We start from the raw sequence: 19,031 nt of genomic DNA, 5'->3' as shown, positions 1-19,031 counted from the left end.
CAGGACCACCATTTTTAACAACGCCGCCCCGTCTGGCACCCCAAGGGGCAATTTCATACAGAACCCCATAGAATTAGCCACCCCATCCAGGACTCTTTGTGTGTTATTCTGTGAGGAAGCAGGGTTGTGCCATACGTTAATACCCAGATAATGAAAAGTAGCAATCATCCACTGTAGGCCCAAATTAGATAGCTGTTGCTCGTCAAGTCCTCTGAGTCCCGCCAGCTGGAACAAACAAGATTTCTCCTGATTGACCTAAATACCTGAAAACATGGCAAACTAATTTATGATGTCTAGTAGGTGTGGTAGGTTGGTCTCAGGTTGGCTCACATACAGCAGCATGTCGTCTGCACACAGAGAGACCAAGTGTTCCACTCCGTCTATCACAATTCCAGCCCCTGCATATTCCACTCTAAGGACTGCAGCCAGTGGGTCCAATGCAGGAATGAACAGCATTGGCGACAGTGGGCAGCCCTGCTTGGTGCCCTTATGTACCTCCTACTTCTCGGAAATCTATTTAGCCGTTTTTACCCTTGCTTTGGGTGCAGTGTAAATCAACTTCACCCATCCTAAAAACACTGCCCCAATCCCAAAACGCACAAGTGTCACCAGTAACCAGTCCCAATGGACAGAATCAAAGGCCTTGACAGCATCCAAAGAGGCCACCACACAGTCCACCTCCAAGTGGTTAGTGCTATCTATCAAGTGATGCAGGCTCCTCAAGTTCCATGAGGTGCTACACCCCAGGACATGCCCTGTTTGATCGGCGTGAACCAAGCTTCCCACCACCTTCTTAAGTCTGTTTGCCGATACCGCTGTCAGGATCTTGCTATCTTGATTCACCATAGAGAGTGGTCTGTACGGACCACAACTCTGTTGAGATTTCCCAGGTTTGAGAATAGGCGCTATGGTGGATTCCCTTAAGCTACTAGGTAATACCCCAAATTCATATGCTTCTACAAAGATTTCCAAAAGCCTGGGCTGTAGTATGTCCGCGTATGCTTTGTAGAATTCCCCAGGGAGACCGTCTGGTCCTGGGTCTTGGCAGTTGCGAGTTCAGCTATTACCGCACTTATTTCATCCAATGTCAGTGGGGCATCACCCATATCCACTTGCTCTCCTCTAGCTTGGGTAATTCTATTTGAGCTAGGGCATCGCCAATCTCCCTATCGTCCATCAGTATAGGGATTTGTAGAACCTTGGGAATACCTTGTTAATCTTGATTTGGGTCCTAACAATGACGCCATTCTCATCTGCAATAGCGCTAATCATATCTCTTGGTTCTTCCAGGTTACATAACCATGCCAGCAACCTCCCAGACTGGTCTCCCTCAGCGTGTGGACTCTGAGTATATTTTGCAAAATCCCGTTTACCCAACCTTTCCCACTTCCCAGCAGTGCATTTTTGGCGCAATTCCAGTAACCTTACCGACCCTCCTCATACCCTCACTATAGTGTCTTCAATCTCAAAGTGCAGAGTATATCCTTTCTGAGGCCTCCCATTTTCCCAATCGCCACCCCCTCATGACTACCTTGAAAGCGACCCACAAAGTGCATGCTTTTCTAGCACAGCCCCTGTTAGTGTCAAAGTACTCCACAATCTTATCTCCCAGATAGCTATTCTATAGAATGTTTATAGAGCGCCAACTCGCCCGCAGGCCTCAGAGCGCTGACAGACTATATAGACATAAAACAGAAAAAGAAAATGCGTTGAGAGGCAAGAAGAATCAGACCAGAGTGAGGTACAGGCAGGGAGTACGAATAGATACCCCACCATCAAATAAGTACGTTTTGAGGGCTTTTTTAAACTGTGCAGCGAGGGTGGTTGCCTGATTGCTAAAGGAAGGTTATTCCAGACTCTTAGACCCCATGCACTTAGGCTCAGATTACCAAACCTCTTGAATTTGGTGCGAGGCTGCGCAAGTAGGCCTCTGTCATTGGATCGCAATGCACACCTACACGGCGTCTTTTAATTCAGGATTTGATGTAACTGGGAGCATTCCCTGCGAGGCAATTATAAACCATGCAGGATGCTTTAATGCAAATCCTCTGCTGTATTGACAGCCAGTGCAATTTTCTCCACGCATCCGAAACATGTTCCTGCCGTCTGATGCCACAGTTGACTGCAACAGCCCTGTTCTGAGGAACTTGCAATTTCCTGACATTTGTATGTGTTTTTCCTACCAGAAGCCCATTACAATAGTCGACCCTGGACTTGATGGTAGCTGTAGCTATCAAGGCTCTATTGTCTTCCGACAAATATGGCCTAATCTGCCACAGGGGATGGGTCATGTATGTGCAGTTGGAGATCACATAGGAGACATGTTTCTTGAAGTCAAGGGGGCTATCAAAGATTACTCCTAAGGTTTTAACCTGGCTAGACACCTGAATTCTGTCCCCTCCAATGAGAAAGGCCTCATATTGTGATCCAAAAAGCTTGAGTTTAGCCAGGCTTCCAACAATAAGAAGCTCTGTTTTCTTGTTATTCAGCGCCATTGAGTTTTTTCCCATCCAGTCTTTGATTGTGTTAAACACCCTACTGGTGAGAATCGAGTCTGCCTCATAGTCGCCAGAAAATTCCAGGACAATCTGGGTGTTGTCAGCGTAATTTACATGTTTAACACCCATGCTGTCCAGTAAGTCAAAGAAAGGTTTGGAGTAGATATTATATAGCAGAAGTGATACACTAGACCCCTACAGAACCCCACAGCACAGGAGAACCTCTTTAGACTTGTAATCACCCACAGCTGCTGAGTTAAAATCATCCTTCAGTATGGCCTCGGCTCTTACCCGCCAACTTGGTATCGGGGGTCTCTGTGTATGTTTCTGCCATATTGCTATCAACGGGGCATGCTCTAGCCATATAATCTATGTCTGCAAACTCACACAAAATTTCTATTCCTGTGAAGATACAATCTTCCCATGAGGGGCCGAAAAATGGGAATAACCATGTGCTCGCTTGTCATATATCTACCAATTGTAAATTCTGCAAGAGGGAACCAAAAACCTTAGCCAGTGGTGCAGGTTTCCTATATTTCTCATCTGATCTATCCAAGCCGGGGTTAAGAGTGCAGTTGAAGTCACTGCCCCAGACCCATGCAGATCCACTGTAAGCAGAAAATTTTGAGTATAACGACTGAAAGAACGCAGTGGCATCGTGCTTTGGAGCATATGCGTTCACCAAGCAGACTTCTCTGTTTTCTAATAGTCTGTGTGCTACAACCATTCTGCCCTCATCATCTCTTTTAAACTCCAGTACTGGTAGGGGACCGTGGGGCCAATCCAAACAAGGACACCCCTGGCATACGACGAGAAGGGCGAACCATACAGCTTGCCACCCCATTTCCTAGCTATCGTAGCCTGTCTATCAGCCGTGAGGTGCGTTTCCTGCAGCAGCACCACCTGTATTCCCATCCTGATCAGATATGCTTACACGCGCAATCTCGGAGCATATATTTAAGCCCCTTACATTCCAGGAGACTACAACCAGGCCATTACCCATTGCTGTTAGAGGTTCCACAGGGTCCTCCTTGTCCCACAGCCCCCCAAGCTGGTTTTCCAAATCTCCTCCCTTGGATCGTTCTCTCGCCAGTGGGGGTCGTTTTGTTTCCCGCCCGCTATCACTGCAAAGTGGAGTATTGCAGTCTGCAACCCTTGTAGGGGAGTCAAGCACCCTGGGTTTTTCCTATGTACATATATTGCCTATCCTTTTTGCATTGATCACAATTCCATCTACCAACAAACTAAATGCTCCCCTTCAGCCAGACACATTGTCCACATTCTCTCCACCCCCTCCCTTCCTGAAAAAACATAAAACCCCCCAAAATGTCCCCCCAGTACCAACAACAGCCCAGCAGTGAATCGCCTACTCAGACTCAGTCGCCTCTCCTGTTCCCTTCTCCCCATCTCCGGGTAACGTGCAGCACCTTGATACCTTAAAACAGGCATCTTAAGTTACAACAGGGGTATGTGGCGATCGCCAACAGCTGCCTTCTCCAGGGCACCTGCTCTCTGTCCTAGTGTTGCGGTGCCACTCGCCCCTGCATTTCTTCCAGTATCCCCATGCCTCTTCCACCCAAGCTGCAGCATGGGAAAAGCCAACAAAAATAGTACTCTGTGTGTTCCAGTGCCACCACTTTATGGCTTATTATTGCTTCTGTTCTGGAGCTGCGGCACCCCCTGCGCATCCATCCAGGAGTGTGGCTCCGGCGTGTCCTCAAAATAAAATGTGATCTACTGTTGTCTAAAACCTTCTACTTGGCCGGTTAAATCAACATGTACCGTAAATGTTCTTGTCATAATCGTTCTTGGGTTGTCCCAAACATTGCTCTACACCGTTGCACCAAAACAGTCTAGTCAGGATATATCGCCAACTTTGGTGATCCTCTGGTGATAGTTCCTCCGTCTCTAGAAAATGCAAGAATTCTTTCCTTATACAGTTCATGATCTTTGCTATCAATGGTCTAGGGAATCCCTATGTTAGTGTGCCTGGGCCCACCTCTTGCAGGAGCATATTTTCACCGTAAGCCGTAGGATCTCCGCCTTCTCCTTCCAGAAGTCCCAATATCGTGATATTGTTCCTACAGGCTGTGCCCTCAGCGTCTTCCGCACAGTGTTCTAAAGTCTTCACATGATCAAGTAAATGTGCTACTTGCGTCTGAGCGCTAGCGATGTTGGTTTTGTTGTCTTGCACCCTCTGTTCCGCATTGCCCAAGCAGTCTGCTAATGCTCGTACATCTGCGCGCAGCAGTCCGATGTCTACGATGACCATATTTATCTTATGCGCTAGTGCCGTTTTCAGCGCCGCTATTGCTGCTAGGATGGGGCATTCCCCTTGCAGAGCTGTCTGGCCTGGTGATGCAATTTCCGCAGGCTCTGCTCTATGTGTCATGTTGGTCCCCTCCTTGTGCGCACACGCCTCGATGACAGTCTGTCTGGCTTTCCCTTTAAGACCCTTGTCCGACATCTGGAATTAAGGCTCGAGCCAAGTCAGTACAGTCGTCACAGGCTCGCGATCTTACCTATATCACTGCTCCTCTGTCTCGCTTTAGAAGCGCCTCCTAGCCCATCAGCTGTCCCCCGGGGCACTTCAGACGTCACTTTGCTCTCAACTGTGTCACTGCCTCTGAGCCAGTCACCCTCTGGGATGTCATATACTCATTCCACACAGTCTCGTAGAGTGTCAATTGCAATATTCGGCCCTTCGCAGCTGGGCTTTCCAGCCTGCTGTCCTCCTTATCTTCCTGCAGTGCCACAGGATCATGCCTCAGATTGTGGTCCCTCCACTGGTCCACTGCAGTCCCGCTGCCTCACTCCACCTCTGGGTTACTCCTGCATAGCCTCTGTGCGGTACATTAATGTTCCAATCTGGTGCACCTAAAGCACTTTCTGCGTGCCTCTCAAAGGCTCTCTATTGTTATCCAGGTTCCATCGCAGCCACTTGGGCTTTACACCGTGTGCCCCTTCCTTCCAAAGTGTCCAGTGATTGCCCCACTCTTCTTGGCCCTGCAGCACTTCCTGTCGGCGCCAATGCAGCCCCCTTATTTTGATGTTACCAGGTCCAAGCAGCTTGCTGTTAGTTGTAGTGATGTTCGTGGCCCTACATACAACTGGTTCCCACAACTATCACAATAGTACCATCACTCTGCGCGCGCCTATTAATTTGTCAATTAGTTCATATCTGGCTCTGAATGTCGTTGGCGGTCGTCGTCGTGCCTGCAAGTGCAAGGGTAATGCTTGGACCTTATCCAGAGGGCTTAAGACTGCCTCTGCAGCACTTGACAACAGTATCCCAATTCCTTATTTATTGTTTGTGAAGGAATGCGTGGTGCCCGCATTTAGGGCAGAACATTCACTTTTCGCCGAAGTTATCGCAACTCTCTGTACTCTAGATTTGGAGCGTGTATGCTCGGAGTATACTCGGAGCCATGTTCCCCTGGCATAGATGCTCCAGTCACTGCAGTACCCACTCTGCTCTCTGAGGGCGGCTGGTGTAACGTCAGATTTTGCTTATCGTCAGAAAATGCTTTTCCTGTGTTACACCAGGTGCACCACTCTCTCTCCAGCACCCAGTCCAGGCTCTGTGATAAGTGAACCCACTCGCTCAATCACCACCACCGGGGGGGCCCAGACAAAACCCTGATTGCCCTCCAGCCAGCCCTCTTCCAATCCGATCCTTCATTGGATCTTTGGACCTGGCTTAGACCTGCATGGGACCTCCGCAGAGCTATTCCAGCGCCGGTCCCCAGCATTCGGGCAGTGCTCCGGAGCGCTGTGGCCGCCACTTGGATAGTGCGATCTCAGTCGTTCGTAGCTTTGTCTTCCTCCCAGATTTGTCATGAGAACTCCCGAAGTGCCGGTTTTACCTGCGCCGGACCCCTTATTCCTGCAACTTGGGTGAAATCAGGCAATTCAATCAATCTTTATGGAAGATCATGCGAGAGCTCTGCAGGGTTGCTCCCTCACCACATGGCCGCTAGCCACGTCCCCAAGCCTTCTTGTCTCGTCTAATCCTTGTTGAGAAATTCATCTCACCAGCAGTTGTTGGGAGAAGCCTTGAGTTGTGTACAGTGGCAGAACTAAGGAGTCAATAACCACAGAGAGGAAGGATGCTGTAAATCCTGAATCCTGATACGGGGAGAAGTGATCAGAGTGACTGAACAAAGAAGAGTGTAGAGTCCCTGTAAGCCCAGTACTGAAAGACTTGAAGGACACAAGGAAGCAGGATGCAGGAAATCCTCATGATCATGCTAATTGTTCATCCAGGTTGGACTGTTTGGGGGTGGGTGATAAGAGACTTGTAAATAAGTGTTAAACACCACTCTAGTATACTGGTCCTTTGTGCTTCCTACATAGCTATATGACACATTTGTCTTCCCCATTTTTACCAAATCTCCTGCCCCCAGAAGTATAACTGTAACAAAGTGCTCTGAATTAGTAGTGATGTGGCATGTTTGGTGCTATCTTTGAAAAATTAAATAGCATTCAATTGTATTCTGCTTCTCATGGTTTGCATTTGTCTAATTTTCTACTTGAATTTATGAATAGGTCTGAAGGCCAAGGAGGTAATTTACATTGCACCAGAATCCATCCTGTCCACGGGAGGGCTAACAGTCTGCTGATACCAAACCACATGGCGGAAATGGGATTAAGCGGGGAACTTCAACTTGTGCCCATAGCCGCCCTGTGTCCTTGCTCAAAAACACAGCCAAATCAACCTTCTCAGATATCTACAGTCTCTATATCCTTTTTATTAAATAATAGTATCAAGAATGGTGGGTGCTCCAGAGTGTAAGGATGTGTCAGGCTGTGTTTCTTTGTAGACATTAGACCTTGAAAACTGGATCTAGAGGTATTTTGGCAAGCAGCAATGTACTTTAATTGAAAACTTAAAGTCACTTTTATTTTTTATAACATCATTTGGCACTTCAATAGCATTTGGTTGGAGGTAGCAGTTCAATTTTATCAATAGAGTAGCAATGTATTATAAACTGTTAGAACACACAGAAGCGTATCTTATTTACTTGTTTTTACTGATAGTTCTTAAAATGCCATGTCCATAACATGACCTCCTCAACTGTCTCTGTCCTCTGGTTTCACCCACCAATTATTTTCTCCACATTGAGAGACTCCATGATTAAGTTCTGCAAGCGAACTCTGCTAGTACAGCATATTTCTTTTTTATGGTCGACTGTTCCAGGGTTTTGTCAGCAACCCCGTTGGCTATCCCTCGTATCTCAGAATTTTCTTCCTGCAAGTTGTATCTTTGCCACTAGCAAGGTCAGACCTGCTATCCCTTTGCCTGAAGTGTCTAGTGTGACAGGGGGCTCAATAAACCCACAACAACAGATTTTTAGTTTCAACATTTTATCAGAAAAATATATGTCTTCAAGTTAATTGAGGTTCTCTGCCTAGGGGTGTTCCCAGCACCCTATCCTCAACCTTACAGCGGGCTCTCACCTCCCTAGCCTAGGCTACTAATCAGTCACTTGTTTTCTACAAGGTTGGTTAACTACAGCCAGCACACCTCTACTGCCTGGTTCTCTCCATCAATCTAGCGAGGCCTAAAGGCCTTAGACTTATCTCACTAACTCTGCTAGGGACCTCCTAAGGAATCTAACAGTGTCGGTTTCTTGTGCAGTTGCTTCTCCTGGTGTCTCCTCACTTGCCTGTCTCCTCTTCTCTCACATACCCCTCCTTGTCTCTCTCTCTCGCTCTCTCCACACACTGCCACCATTGGTCTTACTGCTCTCCCTTTCTCTGTCTGTCCTCCTGTCCTCCAGCTCCCATCACTAGATCTGCCTCCACTGTCCTCTGCCCTTGTGCCTCTCACTCTCTCATCCACACGCTCATACACAACCTCTCTCACTATCTTTCTCTACTCTCAACTCCTCCTTCTACTCTGAGCCTTCAAATCAGTCTTTCGGACATTCACTCCCACACCATCCAATTAGTACCACTGTTACGCTCACCTGGTATCCACAGGGACGCCACCCAACCCTGGTTGGATGATTTGCACTCTCGAACCCTCTCCCGGTCCCTTGGTATGGCCTGTGGTTAAAGATGGGTATGCAATATAGGAGAGCTGGATTCAATACCAGATTGTCTTTATGTTTTCCCACCTCCCTTGGCCTCAATTCCTTCCTCCCCCTTGGGCCTTTTACTCACCTTAATATTTTCAAAGGTGGATTCTCCATCCTGCTTCTCGTGGCAGGCGCGCGTAGATGTGGGGGCAAGCAGCGACCAAGTTACTTCACTGGTGCAAGCCCCCTGTGGGAATCCAGGCCTGCTGCGACTCCGTATGTTTGCTGCTTTACAGTCTTTATATGCAGTTCTTATGTTCCTCTTACTTCGAATAATAATGTCTTCTTTCCTTTTAGGTATAGAAAGGTATTTTGGTGTTGTCATGCAGTTTGAAGATGAGCATGGGCCGGTAGGCGAAAGTGCGGTGTGGGTGATGCTGACCGGTGAGTAATGCGCGATGCGCTGCGCTGTTTCGCCTTTTATATTGCTAACCTGTGTCTTTTCTCTCCTTGCAGGTCGCGATGTTCCTCGCCGAGCGCCGTAATGTTCCAGCGATGATTCTGACAAGGAGATGACTACCCAGGTAAGAATTGTGTGGCTTTCTTCGTTCGGGAGGAAACGTGAGAAAACACTTACTAATGCTCTTTCTTTCTCCTCTTTCCAGGTTATGGTATTCCAGGATGCATGCAGTGCTGGATGATGGAGTTCGTACCTTCAGATGAGTGGAACTTAAGTCGGCGATGGATTGAAAACAGGATAATGTTCCAGGTAAGTTTCGTAGTGTTCTTTCTCTCTCTGCAGGTCCTTGGTTTCAGTCCCTTTTATGGGCACATATTTTGATGCTAACCAGACCTTGGGCCTCATTACGACCCAGGCGGTAAGGGGTTTACGGCAGCGTAAACAGCGCCGACCTTTACCGCCTGATTCCGAGGTCCCTTAGCGCCATGGAGGATTTAACACCTGCTTTTAGCAGGTGTTAAAATCCATGGCGCTAAGGGACCTTGTTGTTAATTACGCCACCGTAATTTACGGTGGCGTAATTAACGCCTTCCCCACTCCCATTATGCCCTATGGGGCAAAAATGGGAATGGGGAAGGGTAAATGGGTTAATGGGGACTTACCGCCCCGCCAACCTCGGAATGGGGCGGTAAATCCGCCAACCACCATGGCGTAAACATAGTTTACGCCATGGTGGTAAAGGTACGACCCAGGCGGTAACTTACCGCCTGGGTCATAATGAGGCCCCTTGTCTCCAATTTGATAGTCGGGGGCTTTACTACGATGTTGGTCAGCAAATTTCTTTTGTCTGTTCTTGGCTTGGAGTAAATGTTGTGCTGCTTCTTTGAAGGCCTGGGAAATATTCCTATACAGGGTTTTAATCGCTGGCATTTCTAAAGGGGTTGGGAGATCCAATTCTGAAGTACGTGGATCTCTACCATATATAGTGTAGAAAGGGGTTTGTCCAGTGCTGGTGTGAAATGAATTATTATAGGCCTATTCAGCTATCCATAACAAGTCCTTCCAATTTCTTTCCACTTGATGTAACATGCAACGTAAGTATTGCTCAAGGGTTTGGTTTGTTCTTTCTTTTTGGCCATCTGTTTGAGGATGGTGACTTGTGTATAATCGAATGTCAATTTGGGCCATTGAACAGCATTTCCTTCAGAAGTTGGATACGAACTGACTACCTCGATCTGAGATAAACACTGATGGAAACCCATGTAGCCGTACGATTTTCTCCAGGAATACCTTTGCTAAACTGGATGTATTTGGAAGACCCTTAAAAGGAATAAAGTGTGCCATTTTACAGAACACGTCTACAATTACTAAAATGGTGTTGAATCCTTGACTAGGAGGTAGATCTGTAATGAAATCAAGGGACAGTGTGTGCCGTGGTGCGGGGGGAATTTCCAATGGTTGGAGAAGACCAGCTGGTTTCTGCTTTTGGGACTTGTTTTGTGCACACACACATCGCAAGATTGGATAAATTGGATGATGTCTTTACGCCATGTGGGCCACCAATAGTTTTGTTTTACTTTAGCTAGAGCTTTGGCAATTCCAGGATGACCTTCAATCAGGGAGTCTTGATAACCCGAAATAACCTGCTCTTGTAAATCTTTACTTGGCAGGTATAGACGGTTCCTAAAATATGGTAACTGATCTTTAATGGTGTAATGTTCTCCTTAAGTACACCACTCTTGTGAGAGAGTGGGATCCATTAAGAGTTGGATCTTGTTTTGGAGTTCACCCTGTGTCAATGTTGTCATAAGACCCAGGAGTTTGTCTTCTTGAATGATGGCTACTGGATCTGGAGTTATGTATACCTTTTCATCAACACTCATGCGGGACAAGGCGTCTGCCTTTCCGTTTCGGACTCCTGGCTGGTAGGTGATCACATAGTTATATTCAGCGAAGAAAATAGTCCACCGCAGTTGATGGGATGATTGAGCCTTTGCTGTTTTTAGGTATTGCAGGTTTCGATGATCAGTTATGACCGTGGCAGTATGTCTAGCACCAAGCAGATAGTGTCACCATGCCTTGAAAGCTGATTTTATAGCCAAGAGTTCTTTGTCTGTGATAGCATAGTTGAATTTGGGAGGTGAGAATTTTCGTGAGCAGAAGGCCACATGGTGTAACTGGCCAGTTCCTGGGTCCCTTTGTGAGAGAACAGCTGCCAATGCATGCTAGAGGCATCTGTTTCAACTATATAAGGGAGGTCTGGGCGAGGATGCCGTAGAACTGGAGCAGAAGTGAATTTAACCGAGGAACTCCACTTCGGTGACATGAAAAGAACTTTTTTCGAGTTTAGCATACAGTTTATGTTGGCAGAGTTTAGCAAGGACGGAGCGGACATGCCTGATATGCTCTTCTTTTGTAGCAGAAAATACTAAGATGTCATCAATGTAAACCAGGGCGCAAACGTTGATTAACTCGCGCAAAACATCATTCATAAAGTACTGGAATGCAGCGGGAGCGTTGCAAAGCCCAAAAGGCATTACCTGGTATTCATACAAGCCGTATTTTGTACGAAAGGCAGTTTTCCATTTGTCGCCTTTCTTCACTCGAACAAGATGGTACGCCCCGTTAAGGTCCAGTTTGGAATAGATTTGGCCGTCTTTGACTTGATCCAATAATTCAGGAATAAGGGGCAGTGGATAACGTTTTTTTACTGTGATCTGGTTTAATGCGCGATAGTCGATGCAAGTCCTCAAATCTCCTTCCTTCTTGGGTACGAAGAATAAGGGACTGGGTGCGGTGATTTAGACGGGCGGATAAATCCATTTGCCAGGTACTGATCAAGATAAGATTTCAAATGGAGGTTTTCTGGTTCAGTAAGTGCATAGATTCGGCCACAAGGAATTTGCGCACCAGGTATGAGGTCGATCTGACAATCGTAGGGCCTGTGCGGTGGTAGAGTATTGGCTTGTTCTTTCTGGAACACGTCTTGAAAATCTTGGTATTCATTTGGTAGAGTACTAGTCACACCTAGTGCAATCGCCTCCGTACTGGGAGTAGCAGATGTACATAAGTCTGTTTTCCCCTTTTCTTGGTAATAACAGGTGCGAGTACAATCATCGGAAAAGGCCAACTCCTTGGCACGCCAATCAATTAGAGGGTTGTGAGCTACCAACCATGGCATCCCTAAAATTAGTCGAAACTGAGGAGCTTTGATGAGATCAAATGTAATAGATTCTTGGTGTCCATCCTGGCACAGTAGGGTTAGTGCTGCTGTACATTGGGTTACTGCTCCGGAAGCTATTTCTGTCCCATCAACAGTAGTAACCTTTTCTGTAGTCGACTTAGAGCATAGGGGAAGCCCCATCTCTGCTGCCAGATCTTGGTCTACATAATTCCCAACTGCCCCGCTGTCTATGTATGCTTCGACAGCATGCATCCGAGACGGTTGTTGGTGATTGATCAAAATTACTGGTAATGCAAAGTGTGAGGTCTGTGGCTCATCCTTCTCGCTCGACAAGCGGACCTCTACGCTTGCTGGGCTTGGTAGTTTTCCGACTCCTTGTTATTATCTTCCTTCTCTGTGGCTCCAACTGTTCTCCTTGGTGGTTTCACTGGCCATTCTTTGAGGAAGTGGCCTGATTTTCCGCAATATAAGCATAATTGATGTTGCCTTCTCTTGTCTCTTTCAGTTTTAGTTAAAGGGGGCCGTACACCTCTGATTTGCATGGGTTCTACTGTGTTTTCCAGTGTACGTGGAACATTATCTTTGACCGGACATACACAGCTCGAGTGTCTAACCTTATCCAGTCCGCTTTTCGGTCTTGCAATCTGTGATCTAATTGCACCGCAAGGTTGATGAATTCTGCACAGCTTTTAAGTGGGTTAACCACTTGAGCAAGGACATCCTTTAGTTCCCCTCGTAGACCCCAATGAAATAGTGTGGTCCTTTTTTCTTCAGGCCACCCAGCTTCAACGACTAGTCAGTTAAATGTTGCTATATATGTAAGCAAGTCTTGACTTCCTTGACGGAGTGACAAAAGTTTGTTGTCTAATGCTTGACCTTGGGTAAGACGAGCAAAGAGTTTTTCCATTTCCATCTGGAAACCCCCAAAGTCATGTAACAACGAGTCATCCTGACTTACCAATGGTACCGACCAATCCGCAGCACTGCCGCTCAGATATGACAAAACAAAAGCAACCCGCGCTTGGTCGTTCGGAAAAGCCCCAGGTCTGCAAAGGAAATGAAGACGACACTGGTTCATGAGCGTTGCGTACTTCTTGGGGTCACCTGTGAATCTTTCAGGTAGAGCTAAAGGAATTGCCCTAGGAAGGGTTATTTGTACTGGATTGGTAGAAGAAGTTGGTACAGGTGCTGGCATAATGTTACCAGGCAATGGGGTCTGTCCTGCCTGTGATTGGAGCAATTGTATACTTATTTAGTCAGTACGATCCTTAGTAACAATCAAGTCCCTCCTAAGAGCATTGGTTTCTTGCCTGGCTGAATGGACTTCAGCGCGTAACTGCCCTAACAACTGAGCTAACTGGTCAATCTCTGAAGTCTCCATGACGCCCAGGTGGATAATATTATTGAGGCTTCGCATTCTGTTACGCTCACCTGGTATCCACGGGGACGCCACCCAGCCCTGGTTGGATGATTTGCACTCTCGAACCCTCTCCCAGTCCCTTGGTAAGGCCTCTGGTTAAAGATGGGTCTGCAATATAGGAGAGCTGGATTCAATACCAGATTGTCTTTGTTTTCCCACTTCCCTTGGCCTCAACTCCTTCCTCCCCCTTGTGCCTTCTCCTCACCTTAATATTCTAAAAGGTGGATTCTCCATCCTGCTCCTCGTGGCAGGGGCGTGTAGATGTGGGGGGCGAGCAGCGACCAGGTTACTTCACTGGTGCAAGCCCCCCTGTGGGAATCCAGGCCTGCTGCGACTCTGTAGGTTTGCTACTTTACAGTCTTTATATGCAGTTCTTATGTTCCTCTTAGTTCGAATAATAATGTCTTGCTTCTTTCCTTTTAGGTATGGAAAGGTATTTAGTGTTGTCATGCAGTTTGAAGATGAGCATGGGCCGGTAGGCGAAAGCGGTGTGTGTGTGATGCTGTCCGGTTAGTAATGCGCGATGCGCTGCGCTGTTTCGCCTTTTATATTGCTAACCTCTGTCTTTTCTCTCCTTGTAGGTCGCGATGTTCCTCGCCGAGCGCCGTAATGTTCCAGCGATGATACTGACCAGGAGATGCCTACCCAGGTAAGAATTATGTGGCTTTCTTCGTTCGGGAGGAACCGTGAGTAAACGCTTACTAATGCTGTCTTTCTTTCTCCTCTTTCCAGGTTATGGTATTCCAGGATGCATGCAGTGCCGGATGATGGAGTTCGTACCTTCAGGTGAGTGGAACTTAAGTCGGCGATGGATTAAAGACAGGATACTGTTCCAGGTAAGTTTCGTAGTGTTCTTTCTCTCTCTGCAGGTCCTTGGTTTCAGGTAAACTGGCATCAAAGAACTGGACACGGTGAGCATTACGCTGCCCATAGCAGAATAACGCGCAGCGTGTTCTGCTGTTTGGGTGCGGTGTAAATAGTCTCAGGTAAAGTAGTCCAGGTAAAATAGTCCCAGGCCTGCCACACCCAAAGTAGTCCAGGTAAAGTAGTCCCAGGCCTGCCACACCCAAAAGACTAGACCGCATAGCTCAGTTCCTTGTAACTGAGCTATGTGTGTGCCTCCATGTTGGCTGACCCCCCAAGTTAAATAGTCCCAAGTAAATAGTCCCATTGTAATGTTGGTCTTTATGATGGTTATGAGCCTGGCGCCAAAGGCGCCAGCACTGACTCCAAGAGAGGCTTGGATGAGGTTTTAAGGCCTTTGACCTGGCCCTAACTGGATGGCTGACTTGCCGGTAAGGGTCATGACAACCACCCTCTCAGACCTGACACCTTATCTTCACTCTCTCATAGCACTCCAGTAGTCTCCTTCAACTCTTTCTGCACCTGCCATACCCTCCTATGTCTAACGGATGCTCATCCGACCTCATCCATAAACATTTCCTCCCCTTTCTACACTTTCTGGGTTTTTATAGCCGAGCCCTTCCTACTCAGGATTTCCCCCACTGACTTTCTAAGTCTTCTGAGGGCTAATCTCTACCGCAGCTACTCCCGGCAGCGACTGCACCTACAGGTTTTAGGCCCTTTTTGCAGACTTTATTCTCTTGGGGTCAGCCATATGCTCAGACAGGTCGTTTGCTCCAGTTTTCTTGCTGTTCTGAGTTATTCTCTGTGAAAATATGGGTTGTGAACTTTTTTTAGGGTCTCCTTGTTTCCTTGTAGTTTCTTGCCAGTTCCATTTCTTGGATTACTGCCCCACATCTCCCACGTATTCCCTCTGTTTTCTTTGGGTGACTGTTTGGTGTCCCCTTTAATTTAGTGAGGTAAAACTCCATTTTGGACTCAGACCCATTCCTCCAGCCAAGTTTTGTTGGTTGTAGCTCGGTACATTCTGGTAATGGTAGTTCGGGTTTCCCTTTAACTGGTATTTCTTCCCTGGAGCAGTGATTCTTAGTTGGCTTCCATAGATTCAGATGCTAGTTGCAGGTCATGCTCTCTGAAACAGAGGAATAAAAGTCCTGATCAGGGCAGAAGATGATAAGCATTGAGACAGGGACAGTGGTACCAATAGCCATGCATATATTCATGGGGAGCTCGGGACTATGGTCTCTCCCACCAAACCCCCAGACAGGGTCACATTCATGACCCTATCACACTAGGTCCAGATCACTTATGGCATTTGTGAGTGGTGTGTAAGTTTCGATGCTTGGTAATGGGGTCCTTTTGGAAGTTTCTCAACAGAAACAAGACACAAATAAGTAATGCACCTATTTTTCCCTCGACATTCTGCCCGAGCATATTCCCACTTCCCGCTGGGCCCGGGACCATCACTCAACCAAGTGGACCAGACATCAGCGTGGGCTGTTAACCGGTTAGGAACCACCTAAGCCAATGGGAGTGAGCTGCTGTTGTCAACACTATCCGCTAGGCCCATCAGGGGAGTCAACCGGCCAATGAGCCGACTTTATCACAGTCGATCGGCAAATGGAGTGGAGCAGTGTTACGTTTCTTTGTGGCTCCTGGCAGTTCCCGGTTCCCATCGGCGTGTGGGGTTGTTGTCAAATCAAAATAAAATTTTCCTTGACCTAGGAATCCCTTGGTTTTTAAGGTAGATGGGAATATTGCTGTAACAGACAGCTCTAGAAATGAGAAGTGTTAATTTAGGACATCTGGGGAAAAACGTGTTTATATGGTTAATGTTCCTAGAATAGCTAAAGGCACTTTTGAAAATGAGTTTTTTTTAAAAAAAAAAAAAAATGTATCCACTGTTTGAGATTCAGTAGAGGTTGTCATTCCATCATCTATGGGAACGTAGTGACCTCTAGTAGACATGTGACATCAAACAATTCAAATTATGATTATATATGACTAGTGCTAATGAATACATAAATATATTAATTAATTGACTGACATAATTCCTAAATTTAAATCCACTGTATTAATGGAATTGCGAATGACAGATCTGGAACAGGTTATTAGCATGCGTTTGAGAACCCCTGTTTAGTTTGGGCTATTAGGTGGCACTGAAAGCGCTACCTTTAAACCGAAACTATTGTCATTAAAATATGAGCTTTGAATGAGGGTTTGTAATGCTTTTCCAATGGAGATGTCATTTGAAGACGGATACACAGTTGTTGGATTATTTAATCCCTCCCATTCCCTGCTGCTAACCATGCTAACCCCTATGGCTAATCCCACCCATTCCTGCCCATCTCAGAACTGTCATGATCTCTGCTTCCAAAAGGCCAGGACTTACTCAACTCCCTTGGAAGCAGGCCCATAACCCAGGTTCCGAGTGCCAGCCAGTCCCAATTGGGACCTTTTGGACCCTGTCCTGGCGCCAGTGGCGCCAGGCTCATAAATATGCCCAGTCCCAGTGCTGCAAGCGCCGGGCTCATAATGCTTGGGTGGACTTACCTGCAGCAGACCATGCTGCTTACTTACCTGCCAGTTGAACCCCTGATCCTCTTCTGTTTGGGACTACTTTTCCTGTTGGGTGGGGCAGGAGCCACTCCGTAGGTTCAGAACACTGGAACTCTTCTGGAAAGCAGGAACTCTTTTCTTACCTAGGCGTGGCTGTGGAAGGAGACACCTAAGCACTACAGGAGGCTATTTAAACCACACCCGATGGATGAATCCTGCTTTGCGTTATTCTGCATCCTCTGCAGCAGAACGCTCATCGTGTCTTCTGCATCTGATCCTGGGCCTAAAGGAAAAAGGCTTACCATCCTGAATCCAGTCTTCAGCAACATCTATAAAGACAAGAAAGAACAGGTTAGCACTACGGTCTTCAGTGACAGCGCATCTCTTACCTGGTCGATCGGCTGTCATCAACGCCTCGCGCAGCATTCCTGCATCTGAAAGACAAAGGCTTACCTACTCTTCACGTGCTCCGGAGGTCATCGCACTGCATTGCGCATCTGTAAGACAAAAGAAGGTGCGTTTAAAGACATTGGGTAACGTTCAATACTCACGTGCCATTACTCCATCCACGCCGAACTCAGTGGGCATTCCGGCATCCTTCAGCAGCTCCGAACTGGTACCTGCAAAATAAAAGGACATTTAGTGCGCATCGTGAAGCAAGCAACAAGCGCTTACTTACGCGCTTCCAGGAGCTTCTATTCCGCATACGGGTCCATCCTCAATTCACTTCAGCCAGTCAACCGCCATCGCCGGAACCCTGCAAAATAAGAGAACATTACAAAAGACTTTTAAAGACATTTGAAATATTCGGAACTCACCGTTCGTGAAGTAAACGACGGACAGCAGTCCTCTGAAGTCAAGAGGCCTGCGCTACCTATCCAGTGAAGAAACTGGTTACAGCACCCTGCCCCGAGGCAGATGGAGAGCTCGGCGTTCACTTACCTAAGGTGAGAGCGTTAACCTTTGGGGTTCTACAGGAGAGGAGAAAAGGAAAGAGATAGGGACACCCCAATAACCCCAGTTCATTAATCCCATATTTTCTATCTGCAGACATCTTACTCTTCGAGTCAGGCATACAGTGCACAGAGGTCCAGCCCAAAGAGCCAACCGGGTGGTGCACATCACTTTTGAAGATACGGTAGTCGCCCAGTCAAGACCGGCGCCTCTGCGAGAATCAGGTGAGCGTTACAGAACGCAAAGACTACTGCAAAACTCTCGCCCAGGCGCTATGGAAACCTCGGATACCGACCACCTAGCCCGGTTACTTGGGGAACTAAGGGCAGAAGTGCATGCAGCTCGTCAGGAAACAAATGCTCTAAGAAGGGAACTAATTATTTCCAAGGAGCGAACAGACGATCTTGCTAGACAATTGCTACAGTCGCAAGCCGGACAGACCCCGTTACCCGCATTAGGGGCAAATCTTCCTTCAACATCCCCTATGAATTCAGTGCAGATCAACCTACCTGGGAATGTACCTCTGGCTCCGCCCGAACGATTTTCTGGTGACCCAAAGAGGTTTGCAGTATTTATCAATCAGTGCCGGTTGCATTTTATATGCCGGCCAGCAGCCTTTCCAACTGATCAAGCTAAAGTAGCTTTTGTGCTTTCGTACCTTAGTGGCAATGCGGCAGACGGGTCGATCCCTCTAGTTAATCAAGATGATCCGGTTCTCCATGATTTTCAAGCCTTTCAGCTTAGTATGGAAAAACTGTTCGCAAGACATTCACAGGGGCAGGCCTTGGACAATGAGCTTCTTTCGTTGCGACAGGGTAATCAAGACCTTTTGGCTTATATTGCATCTTTCAACAGACTGATAGTGGAACCTCAATGGCCTGAGGACAAAAGGATTACGCCGTTTTATAGAGGTCTACGTGGAGAGCTCAAAGACGTTTTAGCCCAAGTAGTGAATCCCCCACAAGACTGTTCGGATTATATAGACTTAGTCGTTCAAATAGATCACAGACTGCAGAACAGGAAGGCCGATCGTTCCAAGTTTGATGCTCGAGTATTTTCCAAACCACCA

At 47.1% G+C, this 19,031-nt stretch overlaps 1 protein-coding gene across 2 annotated transcripts in view; it reads left to right on the top strand.

Annotated features, from left to right (window-relative positions):
• Positions 1 to 19,031, top strand: part of TOP6BL (TOP6B like initiator of meiotic double strand breaks) — a 1,011,792-nt gene that overhangs the window by 409,539 nt on the left and 583,222 nt on the right. For both annotated transcript variants that reach the window (XM_069643061.1, XM_069643062.1), the window contains one exon: positions 7,047 to 7,239. In XM_069643061.1, coding sequence (XP_069499162.1) covers positions 7,047 to 7,239 — 193 coding nt within the window. The remainder of the gene's footprint in view (positions 1 to 7,046; positions 7,240 to 19,031) is intronic.

The sequence above is a fragment of the Ambystoma mexicanum genome, chromosome 2p (genome assembly GCF_040938575.1).
Source record: "Ambystoma mexicanum isolate Mex_15411 chromosome 2p, UKY_AmexF1_1, whole genome shotgun sequence".
Taxonomy (NCBI): domain Eukaryota; kingdom Metazoa; phylum Chordata; class Amphibia; order Caudata; family Ambystomatidae; genus Ambystoma; species Ambystoma mexicanum.
The sequence above is the reverse complement of the archived record's forward strand: the minus strand, read 5'-3'. Positions and strand labels throughout refer to the sequence as shown.